The following is a 20183-nucleotide window of genomic DNA, read 5'->3' as shown; positions in this document are numbered from 1 at the left end:
TTATGAATCAGATGAAGACTCTGGTGACTGAAACACCACTCCCATTTTTAAGAAAGGGAGAAATGAAGTCCTGGAGAACTACAGGCCAGTGAGCTTCACATCCATTAGGACATATTAAGGCACATGAGGAACAAGGAGGTGATCTGAGAGGGTCAGCCTCACTTCACCAAGGGCAGAAAATGACTGACCAATCTTGTGGCCTCTGAAGTGATGGAATCGATAGACTAAGACATCTGATATCATCTAAGTGGACTTCTGCAAGGCCTTTAACATGGTCTCCCACCACATACCTATCTCTAAACTATAGAGAGATGCGTTTGAAGGGTGGTGTGTTTGGAGGACAAAGGAATTGGTTGGATGATCAAAGCTGGAGAGTTGTAGACAATGACTCAATGTACAGGTGGAGGCTGGTGACAAGTAGTGCCCACAAGGGGCAATCTTGGGACTGTTACCTTTAACAGACAGATACAGGGATTGAGTGCACCCTCAGCAAGTATCAATGGTATCTTGGGTTGCATTAAAAGAGGGGTGGCTAGCAGGGCAAGGGAAGTGATTGTTCCCCTCTACTCTGCCATTATGAGGCCCCAGCTGGTGTACTGCATCCAGGCCTGAGGCCCCCAGAACAAGAAAGATGTCAAACTTTTTCAAGTAGGACCAAAGGAAGGCCACAAAGATGATCAGAGGGCTGGAGCACCTCTCCTAAAAATATAGGCTGAGGGAGGAGAGCTTGTTCAGCCGGGAGAAGAGAAGGCTCCAGGGAGACTTGAAAATAGGAGGGAAGAGAACTTTTGATATGGGTAGTTAGTGATAGGACAAGGAGGAACAGTTTTAAAATGGAAGAGGGGAGATTTAGATTAGATGTCAGGGGGATATTTTTCACCGAGAGGGTAGTGAGGGCACAGGTTGCCTGGAGAAGCTTTGGATACCCCATCCCATTTAATGTATAATTCCACAATTCTATGAAATCATAGCTTACACTTTCATAGTGCACTTAGTCTGAAAAGAAAAAAAACAAAACCCTCTGGTTATGATAATAAAGCTTTGTAGTATACTGTGGAGTTGAAGTTGGAAGACGGTTACCTTCTTAAGCAAACAAATTTACATTATTGGCCACTGAGCAGATGAGTTATCAAAGAATAGTGCAAAAATAAATAATCTGACAGTGCTGTAGCTACACTCAAGAAAAAGGCTATTTATAATGAAGGTAAAGATGTTATACATTTATTCTCCAGGCACAGACATTTATAGTCACCTCTTAGTGTACATATTAAGGAAATGTACGAAGAGATGCTCCAGTTTTTTGAATGCCTGGGAATCAACACTAGGAAAATCTCCTTTACCTCTGCTAAAATTCTTGATGCATGCAATTGTAATACACAAGAAGAAATTGCAGTGAAAATACAGATAAGTGCTGTAAATGAAGTAATGGGATCAAAGATTTAAAGAAGACATGGTCATGATTCGATGATTCTAAGACTCTATGATTCTATGAATATAAGTATTCACGAGAGAGTAAAAAATTGAAACAAAATTTACTCAAATTTGAATGAGATTTTCTTGCTTGGTAAAAATATTTTTTTCCCTAGAGACAAAAGCAACCGAGACAAAGCTAATTGCATGGGTTCATACTTAAAAGACACATTGTTCTGCTGTCGGACAATAGATGGCACTCTATTGCTACTAAAAAGACGAAGTCTAATGATCAGTGTTTCTGAAATGTGTGCTTTTGCCTCCAACTTCAACTACTCACCACATTTACAATTTCTCATGGGATAAATAATGCTGAAGGTAAGTTTCTAGGTCCTAACAAAGCACACTATAGCATTTTAATTCTGTGTGTGCATGTTTTATGCCCTCCTGCAGTTTTGTACCAAACACTAATAGGGAAGATCAGCAGGGGAAATCAAGCATAAATTAGAAAGATGTGTGAGATGGTAACACTCCTGGACTGACAGAAAGCAGCAGAAGGAAAAAAAGAATGCACAAAGAAAAGAGAATGCACTGTAAGGAGAACAGGAAAGGAATAAAAAATATATGTATATAGAGAGAGAGACATGAAAGAAAAATCATGATAACAGAGCCAGAAATCATAACTAGATGCTAAGGAGCAAACAAAGTGCTGCAATCCACACAAATTTACAAGCTCAGAAATCAATGAGAGAATCAATTTGGATGGACTTGGTTAGTTGCTTCAGGGAATACATCAGATCTCATTCTGTATAACACATTATAAATTTCAGGCTTGATGTAAGACCAAAGTGTTATTAAATTAATACTTGAAACCAATAAGGAGCAACAAATCAGAGGGAGTAAAACTTCAACACTTAATGAAATTTCTTCTGTTGTGAAAATGCAATTAAAGAGTAGCAAAACATTAAGGCACTTTTCCTCAACATTTTTGGAGGGTTCAGATTTGTTTTACTTCATTATGTGAAAACAGTTAAGTGTTTTACAGCTCCTACATTTTCACTGAATATTTGTTTTGATCAGTTTTACTCTTTTAGAGTAAGAGAAAGATGAAAAAGAAACTGAGCTTCCCTATCATTTTCGTATGGATTGTGAATCCTTAGCAATTATAGATTTAATTTAGGAGATTAAAAATTGCACTGATAAATGAAGGGGAAGAGCCTTCTGAAAACAAATAATTCTTATTATAACTTGCTGAAAGAAAATCCATTTTCAATTTGCTTATTTTGTGCTGCTGGCTACATTAAGGAATACAGTCAGTTTTAGTATTCATCTCACACTCACATCTCTGCTTTTCTCTTTATTTTGAACCATCTAATAAATTGGGGTGCTGAAAAGATCTGGTGTTTTTTGGTACATCAAGAAAAAATTAAGCACACTGGGTACTTTCAAATATCAGACCCTAGAGATTTTTTCAATTATCTATAATCAGTAATCCCAAATCAGCAGAGTATTATGGCTTTCAGGTTTTCTGCAGGTTTTCTTTTTTCTTTTTCCTTTCCCTCCCTCCTTCCCTCCTCCTCCCCTCCTTCCCTCCCTCCCTCCCTCCCTCCTCTCCTCCCTCCCTCCCTCCTTTTCTCCTTTCCTCCCTCCCTCCTTTCCTCCCTCCCTCCCTCCTTTTCTCCTTTCCTCCCTCCCTCCTTTCCTCCCTCCCTCCCTCCTTTTCTCCTTTCCTCCCTCCCTCCTTTCCTCCCTCCCTTCCTTCCCTCCTTCCCTCCTTCCCTCCTTCTTCCCTCCTTCCCTCCTTCCTTCCCTCCTTCCTTACTTCCCTCCTTCCTTCCTTACTTTCTTTCTCTTCTAGAAGGATATTGACATCATACATCCATTCATGTGTGTGCTGAGCTGGTGTTGCAGTAACGCATATGACAGAAAGCCCAGCAGGATATTTCTCTTGCTTCTAGCATTAGGGCAACACCCAGTCCTCAGTTAAGGCCACCCTCAGTGCAAGCCACTAAGCACACAGTGACAGGAAGTGATAGGACACAAAGAAATAGTCCAAAGTTGTGCCAGGAGAGGTTTAGACTGGATATGAGGAGGAACTTATTCTGAGAATGGGTGGTCAGGCATTGGAAGAGGCTGCACTGAGCAGTGGTGGCACTGCCATTCCTGGAAGTACTTAATATATGCGTAGACATGGCACTAAGGGACTCAGATTAGTCATGGGGCTTGGTAGATCAAGTTGATGGTTGGATTTGGAGATCTCTAGGTTTTCTCCAACCTAAATTATTCTGTGATTCCACAATAATGCAACAGAAAGCGTTCAGGCTATTTAGAAGTAGCAAATAGCAGGAAAGTTGTAGAGAGAAATTACTTCAATTGGTTAAGTTCACACATTAGTCATTGGGAAAATAGGACATCTCAGGATCAAAGTACCCCTCTTTCTTCTGTACCTCATGGTATTTGGCTTTACTGTGTGAACAGAGCTGTGTCTCTTTAGAGTCAGTTTGTTAATCAAAGCCAGTTCTTTTACAATACAATACTTCAAGTTTTCCTCTCGTGTCAAAAAATTCATGCTATCCATCACAGTCACAATGAGCATCAGGGGCCAGAAGGGTAATTTTGCATTCTTATGCTCAGATAGCATTTTGTTCACAATCAGTGTCTTCATATTTGTTACAACATGCAATTGATTGTTGACTTTTCATTTAATTTTATGTAGAGTTGATGTACAAACAACTAACACTTCAGCATTGTATGAGAAGTTCACTAGAATATCTCAAAGCAAAATTTAATTTTGCTTACTATATTTACCTATTCTGCTTGAAAAAAATATTTTATCTGCTTGACTGTGGTTTCTTCAGCATTTCTTGTTGATTAAATCTTGGCATTAGCTATAGAAGCAGTACTTTATCCTAACTTTAATAATGAATACATTTTTTATGCATTTATTTTCCAAGCCTCACGTCTAACTTGTCACAAACTTTGAAGTATATTTAATACGAGGGAACCTACTGGGAGTCAGGCTTCAACCTGACTGACGCATGCATGAGTGCACTGGCTTATATATGGGTAATTTTATTTGCTTTGTGGGAACCCCTCTGGACTTTAGTAGTCTTTCATTTTGTCCTTTGTAGAGAAATTAAAGCCTGCACAACAGGCAATGTTTCATGCTTACAGCTAGCAAGACAGAATTGGCATGTAGGTATAATTTCTTACTTGAAAAGTGAAACTGGTCTGTATTTTTACCTCAGTGCATGACATTTACCTCAAAGGCACAGGAGCATGTCTTGTAGATTTGAGGAATTACACTGAATTCTAGAGCAACAATCTTGGACATGTAATATGCTCTATAGCTTTGAAAGGAAGATGGTTATTCCAATACACTTTTTATTTATATTTTGTTTCACATAATTATTTATCTCTCCTCCCTGATCTAAAAGGTGTATTATTTACGTGCTAATAATCAAAATAAATCTGAAAATCTGCATCTCTGTTCCACCTGCTACCCCCAGCAAAGGCACAAACTAGAAAGGTTGTTTTCCATCCTGTTTTTAAAGATTATTGGTTACATACTGAAATCACTTCTCTTTAAACCGTGACTGCTCCACCTTTTCAGTTTGCAAATGAAGCTAGGTGAGATGGAAACGGTGATAGGCAGCCCCATCACACTACTGGGAGACAGGAGGCATTCTAAGGTCAAGAGAATACCTAAAAATAGCAATGCCTCTGAGCCATGTTTGAAATATCAATACACAGTCCATTGGAAGCAAGCATCTAGAATCACTTTATATAAGATACTTTTGAAACACAAAGCTGCCTGTAATATCTGCCCTGTTCAGAATAAAAATGCTTACCCTTAGTCATCGTTCAAATGCTATTTATTTGAATACTAATATTTATAGATGAGATACTCGGTCATGTTCAGAAATTACTTTAAAATTTCCATCAAAACAGTCTTGGTGACAGAAATTGAAATCTCAGTTTCTAAGAAGTTCGGCAGAAGAGATGACTTATAATGTAAAATATAATTCAGTCTGAATGTCAAGTGGAAAAAGAATAATTATCATAACCTACTGATGTAGCCTTATGAGACATTTCAGCAGGATTTCCAGTTAACAAGGTTCAGTTTTCATGCAATATTTTTCCTAATTTGAATATTCAGTTAAAATTATTCATTAAAATAATTTTTAAAAGCCTCAGATTAACAATATTTTCAAATCCAAACATTAGAGTTTAGTTTTGTAACCTATACAGATAAAGCATTAGGAAAGGTACTAATGAGTTTGCACTGACAATAACATCCAACACCTGTGAAGTTCATGCTTTTGTACACATCATAAATCTGTTGATATCATGTACAGCTATCAAATTGTGAAGAATATATGGCTTGAAAATAGAGCTTTAAAGAAATCTTTCTTTTTCACTTTGCAAAACATGAAGTTCACAAAAGCAGGCCTTAAGAATGTTTTTTCTTAGATATGAACCCAATAGCTAATTTAAAAACCTATTAAAGTTTTAAAAACATCTGTGCTAGCCAGCTAAATTACCACGTATTCAACAAGGTGGAAAGGAATAAATGCCACTTAATGCAACCCCACCTGCATTTCTTTGTCCCTCCAATATTTCATTTCTCCTTCAGAGGATGCACTAATTGTATTACTGCAGTGACTACACAGTCAGCCAGACAGAAGCCAGCATGCTGGCCTGAAATCTCAGTGTGTGCTAGGGATGCCTTGCAGCTAAAGTAGCCATTTATGAAATGCAACTCAAAAGCAATATAATAAGTCACCTAAATACAGGACTCTACAGACGGAAGCTGGGCTCCTAAAAGAGAAAAATAACTTTGTTTTGACATCAAACTGAATTAGCTATAAACATATTTAGCAGTAAGGACTTCACAAAAACATTAGGCTAAATTGAGCATTATTATAATGAAATATTTAGAGCTGAGCTGATTGCTTCTATTTGCTCAGTGGTGTAACAGGCTAACAGTCCCACTTTCCTACATGAAATGAAATATGACTCAGCCTAAGTTGATTAGTAATAATTACAAGCCAGAAACTCTTCTACCTCCTGAATAGCAGGAGACCTGTAATATCAATTGCAGATTTCCACTGCCCTAATGATTCATACACAAAAGATGCAAACTGTCTGTGTGGCCAGGGCACATTTTGCAAATTATCTAAAAATTCATGCAGATAAACTGATTATCAAATTTCAATGGGAATTTAAGTCTGCAGGGTACCTCCTTATTATGGAGTCCTGTAGACCAGGTCAAAGACATCATAATAGAATTTCTTTCCTTAAATCTCAATTCAGCCAATTCTTCCTTTTTTTTTTTTCTTCTTTTTTTTTTTTTCCCTAACATCAATTTCCTCATGAATTAGTTTGAGGCAGGGGAATGTAATATGCCTTTTCTGTTTAGAGAGTGAAGGACAAAATTTAATGTAATGATGTTTTACCCATTGCTTGTGAATTTGCAGAATCATAGAGTCATTTGAATTGGAAAGGACTCTTAAAGATCATTTAGTCCAACTCCTTTGCAATCAGTACAGACATCTGTAATTAATCAGGAGTTCAGAGCCTTGTCCAGCATGACCTTGAGTCAAGATGGGGCATCTATTACCTCTTTGGGTATTGGGTGGTGGTTGCGGCTTCACTGAACAAGACTTCAAGAAACTGTATCTAAATGGGGAATTAACCCTGCTCTGAGCAAAAAGGCTGTCTGATTAGGACTTCATTTATAAAAGTGCCTTCCCATATGGCCCTTAAGCCATATGGGCCTCTCCTATAACAACTTTTCTAAATAGTCTTGTTTTCAGTGGAAGATTAATGCAGCAGTCATGACACAAATTAAAATTAATAATAATTATTATTAGTTTTTTTTTCAGTTGTTTGATATTTTGTGTTGAAATTTGTTGCAAAAACATTTTGGGCATCACTGAGGTGTGGATAATTTCCTATATGTACTATTTTCTTTTCTTACTGCAGCACAGTAGGGTTGTAACATAAAACAAAATACAAGTAAGATGACACCTTTCCTGTGTGGAAACTTTGGGTTCCCACTTTTATTATGACAGAGCAATGCTTTGAATGAATGATCTAGGAGTAGCTCATAACAAGTTATTGCTCCTGCCTACAAAATATTTCAGACAGTTCCACATTTCTATGGGAACAGAGAAATAAATGTAATGTATTCTGGAAATTAGACCAGTAAGAGCAACCAAAATCTAAATAATTCAGTGTTAAATACCAGCTTTTCTAATATCATAAATATGCAAAAATATTAGCTGTAGTTATGAATTATTCATATTTTACCCAATTATTTCTGTTAAAATGAAGTCAGATAAGTACGCAGAACAACTCTTCTACACCTAACAGATTAATATCCACAGAAATACACCAGCATGGGATTACTGCTTTCTATCAGTAATTCTTCAGCCTTAGCCAAGGACATTGCTTTTCAAAAATGAATTTGTGCAAATACTGAAGAAACAGGAAGACTTCATGGGGAATTCCCATGGTTAGTGATAGCTAGTAGATATAAACATCGACACTAATGAAGGTGAACTGAAGAGACTGAGTTATGTGACATATTCTTGACATATATCTCCACGAAGACTGAACTTTTAAATATAAATATCTAAAAAGGATCAGTATTAATTTGACTTAAATATTGTGGCATGCAGCAGTGAAATCCTATGTGTGCATGGGGATTTCAGTGTCTGACACAGTGATATCTGAGAGCTCTACAGACAGCTTCAACAGAGAATCATCTTACCCTTCCACAGAAATGGTCCGCTGCAAGCTCACTGTGGGGGGACGCGTTGCTGTGCTGTGCTGGGAATGACTGTATGACCAAGGGAGAATAAAGAAAAGCTTTTGTTAATGAAATACATAGGTTTTTTTGCTCTTATTGTCTCTAACAGTTTAGCAAACACCAAAAAAACCCAACAAAAACACAAAAAACAAATCAACAACCAAACAATCAGATTTTTTTACACAAATCTATGGCACTTTGACTCTAAAAAAAAAGACTCAGCTGATCTTCTTTAATATCAGGTTTTACTCCTCATCAAGAAATAGCAGGGAAGAGATTAATTCCCCGTTATCTTTTTATATTTTTTTTAAAGATAAATATATGCACACAGTACAGGGACTTAAAATACCTCAGACGGTAATTGTTCTGCAGAATATATTAACCATAAAACAGATGTTAATTTAAGAACAGAAGGTAGAACAGTAAAACATGAAGTTATCAGTCTAATTCTTAGTGTTTCTCAACTGGAATGCTTGGTGAAAGAAGACATGCACTACTTGTAATTGCACTGTAATTTAACTTCAAATTTAACTAATTTAAATCAATGTTTATTATTTCCATCAGATTTTAAGTAGTTTCAGTTTTTCCATATGAAATTTTATCAATCTAAGACACAGTATAAAGAACAACAACAAAAAAAGATGTTTTCTGTGGAAAATGCAGGACCTGTGAATATGAAAGTATTTTGATTGACAATCCTGATGTCTAATGTCTGCTCTTCTATGCTGTTTTTGGAACCTCAAAGATAGTTTCTATAAGCCTAATGAATTACACAGCAAATGTTAACTGCAGTATTGCACTATTGTACAATAACATCAATATCTATGAAAATATAAATAAATAAAAGCAAATCAGATAGCTGCAACACATTGTATTTCTTAGAATAGACAGTGTGTTTTATATAGAACAAAAGAGCTACTAGAAAAAAAAGTAGAAGTATTTGGATGCATTCTATAATTAATTTAAACGGCTACATCACATAGTGAGGCTAAATATTAAGAATTAAAATTACAGATTAAAAAAATCTTAGTTTTATATAATTCTTTCTACTAACTGCAGGTTTTGTTTTGCTTAAAAGCTTTATATACCAGTCAAGATGCTCAAAGGCAGCAATCCTTCTTCTCAGTAAGAGCTAAGACATTCGGAATCAACAAATAATGAAGGTATATTACATGCTTCTTATCCTGTAGCATAGCCACTATAGTCTGTCTTGCAGCAAAGACTGGACTTTTCTCAGTAGTGCATTGACTCGTGATGAGTGGTGTCACACTGCAGGACAAATAATCTGCTACCTGCTTATACTTCCATTTGACACCACTGTGACACTACTTTGTGTTAGTAAACTGCTGTTCTCAGACTTGTTCTGAGTATTTCAGAATGTTTGTAGGAAAGTATATTCCCCTTACAAGAAGAACTACAGAGTTTTATTTTCTTGTCTACTTCTGTTTACTACAAAGCACAGTATACACAGGAGTCTGACATCACAGTGTTACCAGAATTGTTGAGTCAGAAAACACTGTAGAATAATATGTTAGGAATATTAGTTAAAAATTCACATTAAGTTAGCATATTGCATATGGTTATGAAGTGTATTAAACTGTCCTCTTTATGGATTCATGTAAGTTTTAAAATTAGCACGTGACTTTTCCTCTACAGAGCTGAAAGGAAACATATATCCTTATGTTCCTCTGTAATGGCTCCCCAGCTTCATGACCAAGGAAGTGAAAAGCTTCTCCCTCAACTTTCTCCCATATGTGTAAGACAGAAGTAATGCAGCAGAGGCATAACATCTCCATCTTCCCCCATGCATTTGACTTTCAGAAATGATAGTCCCCGATGTTGCACCAAGAGCTATGGCTGACAGAATGAAGAATACAGCAGAGTGGAGAGATGATGATGCAGGTAGTCTTGTAATCATAAATGTTAGAAAAGACCATTAAGATCATCTAGTCCAACCACTGACCCATCACCATCATGCCCAATAGACCATGTCACTCCATGCCACATCTACACATTTCCTGAAACCTCCAGGGACGGTGACTCCACCACTTCCCCGGGCAACCTCCTTTAACTGTGCCACCAGGCAAAGTAGCTCATCCACCTGCTCACAGGTAGTAGCCCTCTAAGTCACACTGCATGTGTCTAAAGGAAAGATGGCAAAGCAAAGACTGAGCTACATAGCCAATGCCAAACCCACAATGAATACTTTAGGAAAACAGCTCCTGCACTTGCAACAGGTACTACATATTATGATGGAAGTGAAAGTCTGTTAACAAGGTATGACAGCATAGCAACTTAAGGCTTCTTACAGGAATGTGAGTGAATATTTCAAAAGTATTTGAATATAACACAGCATTTATGTGAACTAACTCTCTCAGTCTTAGGTAGCATTCTCCTATTACACAGAGCAATGTTGTTATCGGAAGGGATGCTAAATGTTGATATACCCTTAGTAGAGCTGTGCTGTTATGAGGAGAGCCACAATATTTACTCTTACCACATCTACCTGAACTGGCTTGTATTGTGAAAACTTTATTTCTTCTCCTAAAAAAAGATTTTGCTATCAGTGGATATATCTGTAAAACTCTGACCAGCTTCAAAATTAACAGAATTATGAGAGCATTAGAGGTAGGATTTTCAGCTGCAAATTACTAAAAACAAATAATTGTCCATTTATATAATTTATAATGAATAAAGTCACAAAATGATCTTAAAGGTCCCTTCCAACCCAGACCATTCTATGATTCTATGGTACTATATATGGAATAGTAAAATTGTGCAGTATAACTGTGCTTGAATGTTGCAAATAAAAGAATGGTTTATATTCACCAAAGCAATTTAAGGAATCATTAAGGTGAATTATTTGACTCGTAGAGTCAAATTGAATTGGGCCAACCAAATTGTTGTAATAGATTCTTAGTTCCCACTTGAAGAGCAGTGTTGAATTTGACTGTTGAACACAACTGCCTTTGAGGATTAATACTTAACCCAGGCTACTTGGTGGAAAACCTGTAGGTTATAACCTATCTGTCAGATCACTGTTTCCAATCATTTTATATAATGGATCAATAAAAACTAAGATTTTTGTCAATACACTGTTCAAAATGGCCTTTATAGAATTAGCAAAAAACTCCCACTCCCACTCTTTCTAAATGTTCTGCTATTTGGCATGGTTCAATCTTATTTGATATGGAAGGAATTACTTTTCTAAATGTAGGCATACCCTGAGCTAAAGTCAGTATTGTCTGTGGTTTCATCTAGTTATTCTTGTATTCCAGTACTCACATACTCCTCCATCCCCTTTCTATAATTTTTCTATGACTGTCAATTATTTTTCTTATAACAAATGATGACAATATCGATAGGTTTTTAAAAATCCTCATGAAAACCTTTCTAAGGAAAATAGTTGCAAACAACTTTTCCAGAAGTTCCTTCTTTTGTAGTGTCCAGCATAAACCACTTCCAAAGCCCTGCCTTGCCAATTTGTCCCTTTCAGAATATCCAATGTGTAAGATCTCAGCAGGAGTGCAGGATACCCAGAACTCACTCATCACTCTTCTAAGCTGCTCAAGAATTTGGGCTGTGCCACCAGATCTGCTTGGATGTTACCCCTGCACACAGCTGTTAAGGCTGGGCAAGGGGCAGCAAATCAACAAAAGGATTGCAGGCTGTCAAAAATATATATATATATATTCAGAGGGAAAAGCAAATTCTTGAGAAAATAAAATTCTCATCACATATCAAGCATGGAGTGAAAAGAGAAAAGCTAAGATGGACAGTAATATTATTGTCTAGTTTATCAAATACTCTGTTCAGGAATGTAATTCAATAACAGGTATGAATTAAAGCTGAAGTTTTAATTCAGTATTCTGATGGAATGACTATGTAGGCATGAGGAACCTCATACCTCATACCTTCCAAGCAGGAGGTTCAGCTACTGGCAATATTCCAGTCATTAGCAACCATTTTCCAATCCTAGGTATTTGTGACCACCAATCTTAACTGGTGGTATGAAAACTTATTTTTATGTGTTATTTAGAAAATGTGATGCTCAGTACAAGTTTATGCCAAGGTATGGTCATGAATACAATGAGACCTACAAATTAACAACACATTTTCCCAATGTTTGACACAAATAGCTATGCAGTAGAGACAAAAATAATAGTTTTATATCATTCTGTACTGAATGATTTAAAAGATGAAGCTCCTGATGGCATCTGTTAGACTGGTTGAGTGAGCAGAATGGTTTCCATCACGTGCTCAGTACACTTGTATATGTGCTAAAGGTCAAATAACACAGATTTTATAGCACAAAATAAAACTTCTAAATGAGTTACTGCCACCAACATTTCTGTGATGAATACCTAAACACAGACACATACAAGCAAATTGAGGCACGAAGATAAGTAGGATATTTTCACACGCACAGATCAATGTTTTCAGAGTTTGACATTTAGTCTTATAAAATGCAACTTTTTTTTTTTCTCAAATGATACAGAATAAAGTTTTCATATAGTTATAGCTATTATGAAACTATATTATAGTTTCATAATAGTTTCAGTAAAATAAAGAATTATATTTCAATATATCACTCAGTACTCCATCTACAGAATATGGGTTTTCCTTGAAGAAAGGAATCTCACAGACTCATCTCTGAAAAATACCACTTTGAATTTACTTCCATTTAATTATAGTTCTTTGAGACAATGAGCATATAGTACTATAGTAAGAAAATTCATGAGTGAGAAAAAAAAGAATGACTTTCTAAAGAACAGTAATGGGCAAAATAGGGAGAACAGGAATGAATCTGTTTTCAGTGTACTTAAGGTCATATTTTTTCTGTTTTTGTCGTTGCTGCAGATTTGGATTTTAGGCACAGTCTGCCTTTTCATGTCTTTCTAAAATACAAAAACCAGAGCAACTTAGTGTCAACGTATTTTTGAAATGTTTTTTTTTTTTTTTAATGAGAATAACAATAAAAATAAGAAGTAGTCAGTCTCATTAGTTCTAATTCTGTTTTAGCCCAAGGAAGCCTTAATTGTGTTTCAGCTGTGCGGGTGATGTTGAAAATGGAGGCATTCTCATACATGCTTCTTTCCCTTCTAGGGACCCCTGGAAGTACTGCTTTTCTTTCACAAATGGTGTGGCACTTTCACCAATTCACAATATCCCAGTGAAAGGTCCACTTGGAGTGAAGAATCACATTAGGGAAACATTCACTGTACTTTAAACTTCTATAATGCAATTTGACAACTAAAAAGGACAGACCAACACTAAGGGATCAGACTGCATGGCACCCAAATCAGAGGGAATCCCAAAGCCTGTTTATGCATTGAGGGTGGAAGAAAGAGGGTTGCTACAATCCAGAGTGTTTCCTGACGTCTTTTACTCATATGAAAACAAGGGACAGTGTCTTTTCACACAGAGGTCTAGAAAATCTATCTAATTTTACAGGCTTTATGATGCATTGTCAGCATGTCTAGGACTGGAGGTAGCAGTGCAGTTCTGTGCAGTTTCTAAACCTGTGCTCTGATGGATGTAAAAGTTTAAAAAGGCAATATCCTTTAATTCCATTAATGTGGAATCTTAATTCAGCTCAGTGAAGTGAAACCAACTTAGCTGCCGACAGCTAAACTTCCAAATTAAATGAGGGTTTGCTTTCCTATGGGATTAATTAGAAGACCAGAGTGCTTTCTTTTTTTTTTTTCTTTTTCTGTTATTAATTTTATCTCAGCTACAAACAACTTGATAACATCCAATTCTGACTGTTACTGACGCATAATAGAAGTAACAAACTAATCTGACAGTCTCTTATCAAAGGTAGATAGGAAGCCTCAGAGAAGGACATTCAACCCTGTTACTTTCTATACTGTAGGCAGTATAGCCACACATGAGCTATAACACTGTTTTCATATACAGGCACGTGCAGAAAAGATTTCAGGAGTGACTCGGCAACCATAACTCCATTTCAAAAAAGGTTTCTCTACAGCTATTTTACAAACAGTATTGCTGAGCTAAATACCTACACAGTGAACAAAAGTAAAAAAAAAAAATCCCAAAGGCTTAGGCAGCCACTGCCTACAAATATGTTGAATAAGGAACACATTACATTTTGCCTGTTCATTGCAGGGAATTTGGACTGGATGACCTTTAAAGGTTTCTTTCAACACAATTCTATGATTCTGTGATCTATGTTCGGGTCCTCTGGAGTGATTTCTCTTGCATAATGAAGTCAGTAGGGTTGCTGAACTCTCCTTCCTTCCCCACATAGTAACAAAAGTGGTAAACCACATTTACCAACTTAAAGTATCTGAGTTATTGCAGCACTCGGTTAGCATCGTATAGAAATGAGGAAGAATGCAAGGTGAAACTGTGACTCAGAGGAACACTTCAGAACTGCAGCAGCTTCAGGAATGAAGCTAATTATACAGCTTTTTTAACAGTGCACCTAAGTCAGCACCTGTCTTCAAAGTGGTGAAACAACTACTGACTTCAAATCTTCTGAGGTAATTGCAGGAGATAATGATAAGCTTTAAAATATGGAAAATATGCTTATCTGAGAAGGGATTGCTATTTTAAAGTGAATGTAAAGTTTAAAACAGCTGAACGAATTTGGGATGATTTGCAGGGAACTAAAATATTCAGGAGTGCTACTAAAAGATTGGAGAGGTTATACTGTTGGTGAAGTTTCATATGTAGTGTAATATTTATACAAAGGGAAAGTACAGCCTTTTATGGGGCTATGAAGGAGACAGCACTGCACAAACTAAGAATCCTGAAAGAAGACCATAGAAAAAACCATACAGCAACAAAGTGACATAGAATTAACTAGAACAGATGTTTTAAGACATGTGAGACTGGGTTGAATGACTCAGACATTGTACCTTATTCTTTTGAGAGGTTATTCTTTTACAGATTTTGCTTCTAGGTATCCATGACTCATATGTAACACATTTTTAATTTTGCTTAAATTCATACCACAGAATTACAGAATTGCAGGGGTTGGAAGGGACCTCTGGAGATCATTGAGTCCAAACCCCTGCCAGAGCAGCTCCCTAGCCCAGGTTGCACAGGTAGGCGTCCAGGTGGGTCTTGAATGTCTCCAGAGAAAGAGACTCCACCACCTCTCTGTGCAGCTGTGCCAGTGCTCCGTCACTGCACTGTGAAGAAGTTCCCACACACATCTGTGCAGAACTTCCTATGCTTCAGTTTGTGGCCATTTCTTCCCATCCTATCACCACACACAGCAGAGAAGAGTCCAGCCTTGTCCCTTTGCCTCCCACTCCTTAGATATTTATATACGTGGATCAGATCTCCTCTGAGTCTTCTTTTTTCAAGGCTGAACAGACCCAGGTCCCTCAGCCTTTTCAGTGGAGGGTCACAAAATTGATAAGAGGGCTGGAGCACCTCTCCTTTGAAGAAAGGTTGAGGGAGCTGAGCTTCTTTAGCTTGGAGAAGAAAAGGCTCTGGAGGGATCTCACTGTACTCTTCCAGTACTTGAAGGGAGCTTATAAACAGAAGGAGGACTGATTTTTAACATGTTCTGATAGTGATAGGACAAGAGGGAATGGATTTAAACTAAAAGAGAAGAGATTTAGGTTAGACATGAGGAAGAAATTCTGTGAGGCAGTGGCACAGGCTGCCCAGAGAAGCTGTGGGTACCCATCCCTGGAGGTGCTCAAGGCCAGGTTGGATGGGTCCCTGGGCAGCCTGAGCTGGTGGGGGGTCAACCTTGTCTATGCATGACCAGAGTGTTAGAACTTGACAATATTTAAAGTCCCCTCCAACCTCAGACATTCTATGATTACATGACTAGACTTGTTGTTTTTTTAAATTAGTATTATTGTTATTATTTATTATTATTGTTTTCCTTGTTACTATGATGGATATGAAAAATTAAGATCCACTTCGGAGCAAAAATACTCCTGATGAAATAAGTTTGATAATTGTACCAGTGAAGGACTGAGGCTAGCACCTGAAAAGATCTGTAGCAAGTGACATGTACATAGGAACAAAAGAGGGAATGGAAGAGGACAGAAAATCTCATCTTCCTGCTTTTTAAGCAGCATCAATAAGTGATCCATGAACGTAATAACTGAGTTTGGCTCTAATTACTACTGAGGAAGATGATGCAGTGCTGCTTTCATGAATTTAAACAGGGAATGTTTATTTAGAAATGACTGAAAGCTTCCTGATGTCCTCGGCATGGCCTCCCAATTACCTGCACTCTGTGATACTCCAATACCAGTGTCTTGCCAGTTTTAGTTTCCAATTCCTTGTGAGGAAACCCTCCTCCACAGCCTTTGCTGTGATGCTTTTGGAATGCAACATCAGTTTCTTTTTGCCATGCTGCTGCACTTGAATGCTATACCTCATTTACTGTTGGCTATCACTCCTAATTCTATCCAGCATTAGTGCTTTCCAAGCATTACCAATACTGTGAATTGCACAGGATGTCAGAGAATTGGTGACGGTTTGATTTCTGTGCAACACAACTGCAAGCTCCATTACTGAAAAGGAATCAGCTTCAAGAAAGGAAAATACTTTTTCATAACAAAAAGTATATTAATTAGTCAGATTCTCTGTAATGTAACAAAAAAAAAGACGCTTCAGAATCAGACTTCTATTAAGCATGTCTGGAGACACTAAATAATCAGAATAATTAGAATGATGTAACAATTCATGGGCAGAGTGCCAGAGCTTGAGGCATTACATAGCTGGATGGAGTCTTTCAGCTCCTCTCTCATTTTTCACTTGTCATTATCTTCACTGTTTAATTTCATGACAGCATTTTTACTATTAAAAATGTAGAGCAATAATGTGTGCAGCCACACAATACACATAATGTGGTTCTTTGGTTTTGATGCATGGGATAAGAATAGAAAATGTACATTTTCCAGTAGAAACACAGATTCCCTGACTTGCTGCCCTTATGCTGGCCTGCTCTCCTTCTCACTACACACAGCTGGTGTAAGTGCATTTGCCCCCAGCACCAAGAGATGCAGGGGATGTCTGTGCCAGCACAGCTGAGCCTCTGTTTCAGGGTGTGTGGTCAGTGAGTTCCCAGGGAGCACAGAGCACAGTTTCCATCAGTAGCTGTTCCATGCCAATAGCAGTACACAGCACTCAATGCCTCAGAACACCATCGGATGTATTTGTAAAGTTGTACATTGCTTCCATAATGAAATACATTTATTACACATGAAGCTTATTATGTGTCTGTGCCACAAATGACCAAAGGACCTGCACCAAAATCCTTTTCCAATTTAAGCAAACAAATGTCAAAAGGCATTAGCAAGGGTTTGAAAAGCTGGCTTTAAGAAACATTTAGTGATAGAACATAGAAATAGGATGAAAATCCCAAATTTCGCACTGTGCATGTCTTTACCAATTGCATTCTTAAAAAAAATAAAAGAAACGATTAGGAAGTTTTCTAGCAATGAAATGACTCCTACTAGATAAAGCTCATCTGACTTATAACATCGTATTGATGCTAACAGCTAGTAAAAACTACGACCAGAATTTTTAAATTACTTGAATTATTTTGGTCACAATTTAGTTTTATAGGAGATAAATGGGAAGACAAGAAAACAAATGGTTAAACATTCAGACACAGGAAAAATGTGGCAAGATCTCATATTTCTTGGTACTTTTCTACAATAGCCCACAGAAGTTTAATCAAAGTTACAAATGTCATCTATACTAATTTTGAGAGCTTCTTTCCCTTCAAGAATTACATACCTAATTCCAATTCAGGCTCCAAAAAAAGGGAAGTATTACATGATCTCAACATAGAAGTATGCAGGAGCGATCTTCACAAAATGAACAAATTACATCTTAACAGTTATACTGACTTTTTTCAACACTGCATTTAAAGCCTATGAAGCTCAATTTATCTTTCTCTTCCCAAGGGAGGGTTGTTTTTCTTTGCACGGAAGACTACACTTCAAAAAATCATATGTAGGACATTTATACTACACTGACTTCTTTTTAAAGAGTAGGCAATAATAGATAAATAACCTTAATGATACAGTTCAAGTAACTGCAACCCATTCAACTAATTCACAAAGTTTCTATCCATCTCCATCCAAACTAAAATAAGTACAAGATTTTTTTCATGGCAGAATCATTGCACTGAATTTTACTAATTCAAGAGAAAGCATATGGGTTATGACAATTAAACTGGCAATGAAAAACTGCCTGACATCAAATCATAGCATGCCATTAACAAACGTTTCTATATCCCATGAGATTCTATATCATTATATTTGCACAATAAGAACATTTCCTAAAGAAATGTGAATTTTAACTTTTGGTTTTTGTGTAACACCAAATTTACTTCCTCTGGATTAGTTATTATGTGTGCACTGCAGCTAATTATACTAATCGTTCAGGTGAAACAGCCAGAAAATGAGTGCAGGAAGTGTTGATCTGCCTGAGGGTAGGAAGGCCCTACAAAAGGATCTGGACAGGCTGGATCGCTGGGCTGAAGCCAACGGGATGAAGTTCAACAAGACTAAGTGCCAGGTTTGGCCACAGCAATGCTATAGGCTTGGGGCAGAGTGGCTGGAAGACTGTGTAGAGGAAAAGAAACTGGAGATATTGGTCAACACTCAGCTGAACATGAGCCAGCAGTGTGCCCAGGTAGCCAAGAAGGCCAACGGCATCCTGGCCTGTATCAGAAATACTGCTAGTCCAGCAGGAGCAGGGTGGTGATCATCTCACTGTACTAAGCCATGGTGAGGCTGCATTTCAAGTATTGTGCTCAGTTTTGGGCCCCTTCAGTTGAAAAACACTGAGGCACTGCAGTGTGTTCAGAGAAGGGCAATGAAGGAGGTGACGGGACTAGAGCAGAAATCTTATGGGGAGTGACTGAGGGAACTGGGATTATTTAGTCTGGAGAAAAAAAGACTCGGGGGAGAACTTATCACTCTCTACAACTACCTGAAAGGAGACTGTGGTGAGGTAGGGGCCAGCCTATTCTCCCAAGTAGCTAGCAATGGGATGAAAGGGAATTGCTTCACTTTGCCCCAGTGGAGATTCAGTTTGGATGTTAGGAGAAACTTCTCTGAAAGTGTGGTCAGGGGCTGGAATGGGCTGCCTATGGAGGTGCTTGAGTCACTGTCCCGAGAGGTGTTCAGGAAATGTTCATATGTGGTACTGGGGGACATGGTTTAGTGGGAAATGGTGGTAAGCAGATGGGTGTACTGGATCATCTTAGAGGTCTTTTCCAACCTTAATTATTCTATGAGTGTATGTATGATTTTCTAAGCTTCTGTACAAGTGATTCATTAAAAGAAGAATAATTTTCATAAGAGAAAGAACATGAAATCAAGATTACAATAAGAAATCAGAACAGCACACTTTATATTGCAATTACCCCTGACACAACGTTTACTGCACCTGTGTGACACCTTCAGATAATGTTATCCCTAGTTTGTGGATATACATTATCTCTATGCAAACTGGGAATGTGGGTTGGATATCTCATTTCATTAGCAGACCAGAGGTGAGGATGTAATTCTACATAAGCTGCTGTTTAATCTCACTTTCTGTGTCGCTGCAATCAGCCCAGCATGCACATTTGCGTGTGCAGTTATCCCAAACAAGAATACCAGAAAGGACACAGAAATACACAAACAGAAAAACTAAAGCAGAAATAACGCAGTGCAGATAAGTGACATCTCAATAGAATACAAAAAGAAAAAAACAACACAAGACAATGAATGGCAACTTGAAAATGCAGAAGTACATAGAATGCATTTTAAAATGAAAAATAAATTCAATTGCTTAAATTGTTCTGCTCCTAATCTACATGAACTATGATTCATTTTGAGTTTGATAGAAGTTAGAGTTACTCAACATTTCATTGGAAACATTCAGCATTTTGCACTTTAAGGTATGAGAATGAAGTATTCTCTAGAATTGGATAAAAAATAATTAAAAAGCTATTATT

General features: G+C 37.4%; 1 protein-coding gene across 6 annotated transcripts in view; it reads right to left on the bottom strand.

Moving 5' to 3' along the window:
• Positions 1-20183, bottom strand: part of DLG2 (discs large MAGUK scaffold protein 2) — a 1006374-nt gene that overhangs the window by 224838 nt on the left and 761353 nt on the right. For all 6 annotated transcript variants that reach the window (XM_065729952.1, XM_065729947.1, XM_065729948.1 and 3 more), the window contains one exon: positions 8189-8257. In XM_065729952.1, coding sequence (XP_065586024.1) covers positions 8189-8257 — 69 coding nt within the window. The remainder of the gene's footprint in view (positions 1-8188; positions 8258-20183) is intronic.

This window comes from Cyrtonyx montezumae, unplaced genomic scaffold (genome assembly GCF_038088225.1).
Source record: "Cyrtonyx montezumae isolate F1298 unplaced genomic scaffold, pur_monq_1.0 scaffold_12, whole genome shotgun sequence".
NCBI classification, from domain to species: Eukaryota; Metazoa; Chordata; class Aves; order Galliformes; family Odontophoridae; genus Cyrtonyx; species Cyrtonyx montezumae.
This window is presented reverse-complemented; position numbering and strand designations above follow the sequence as displayed.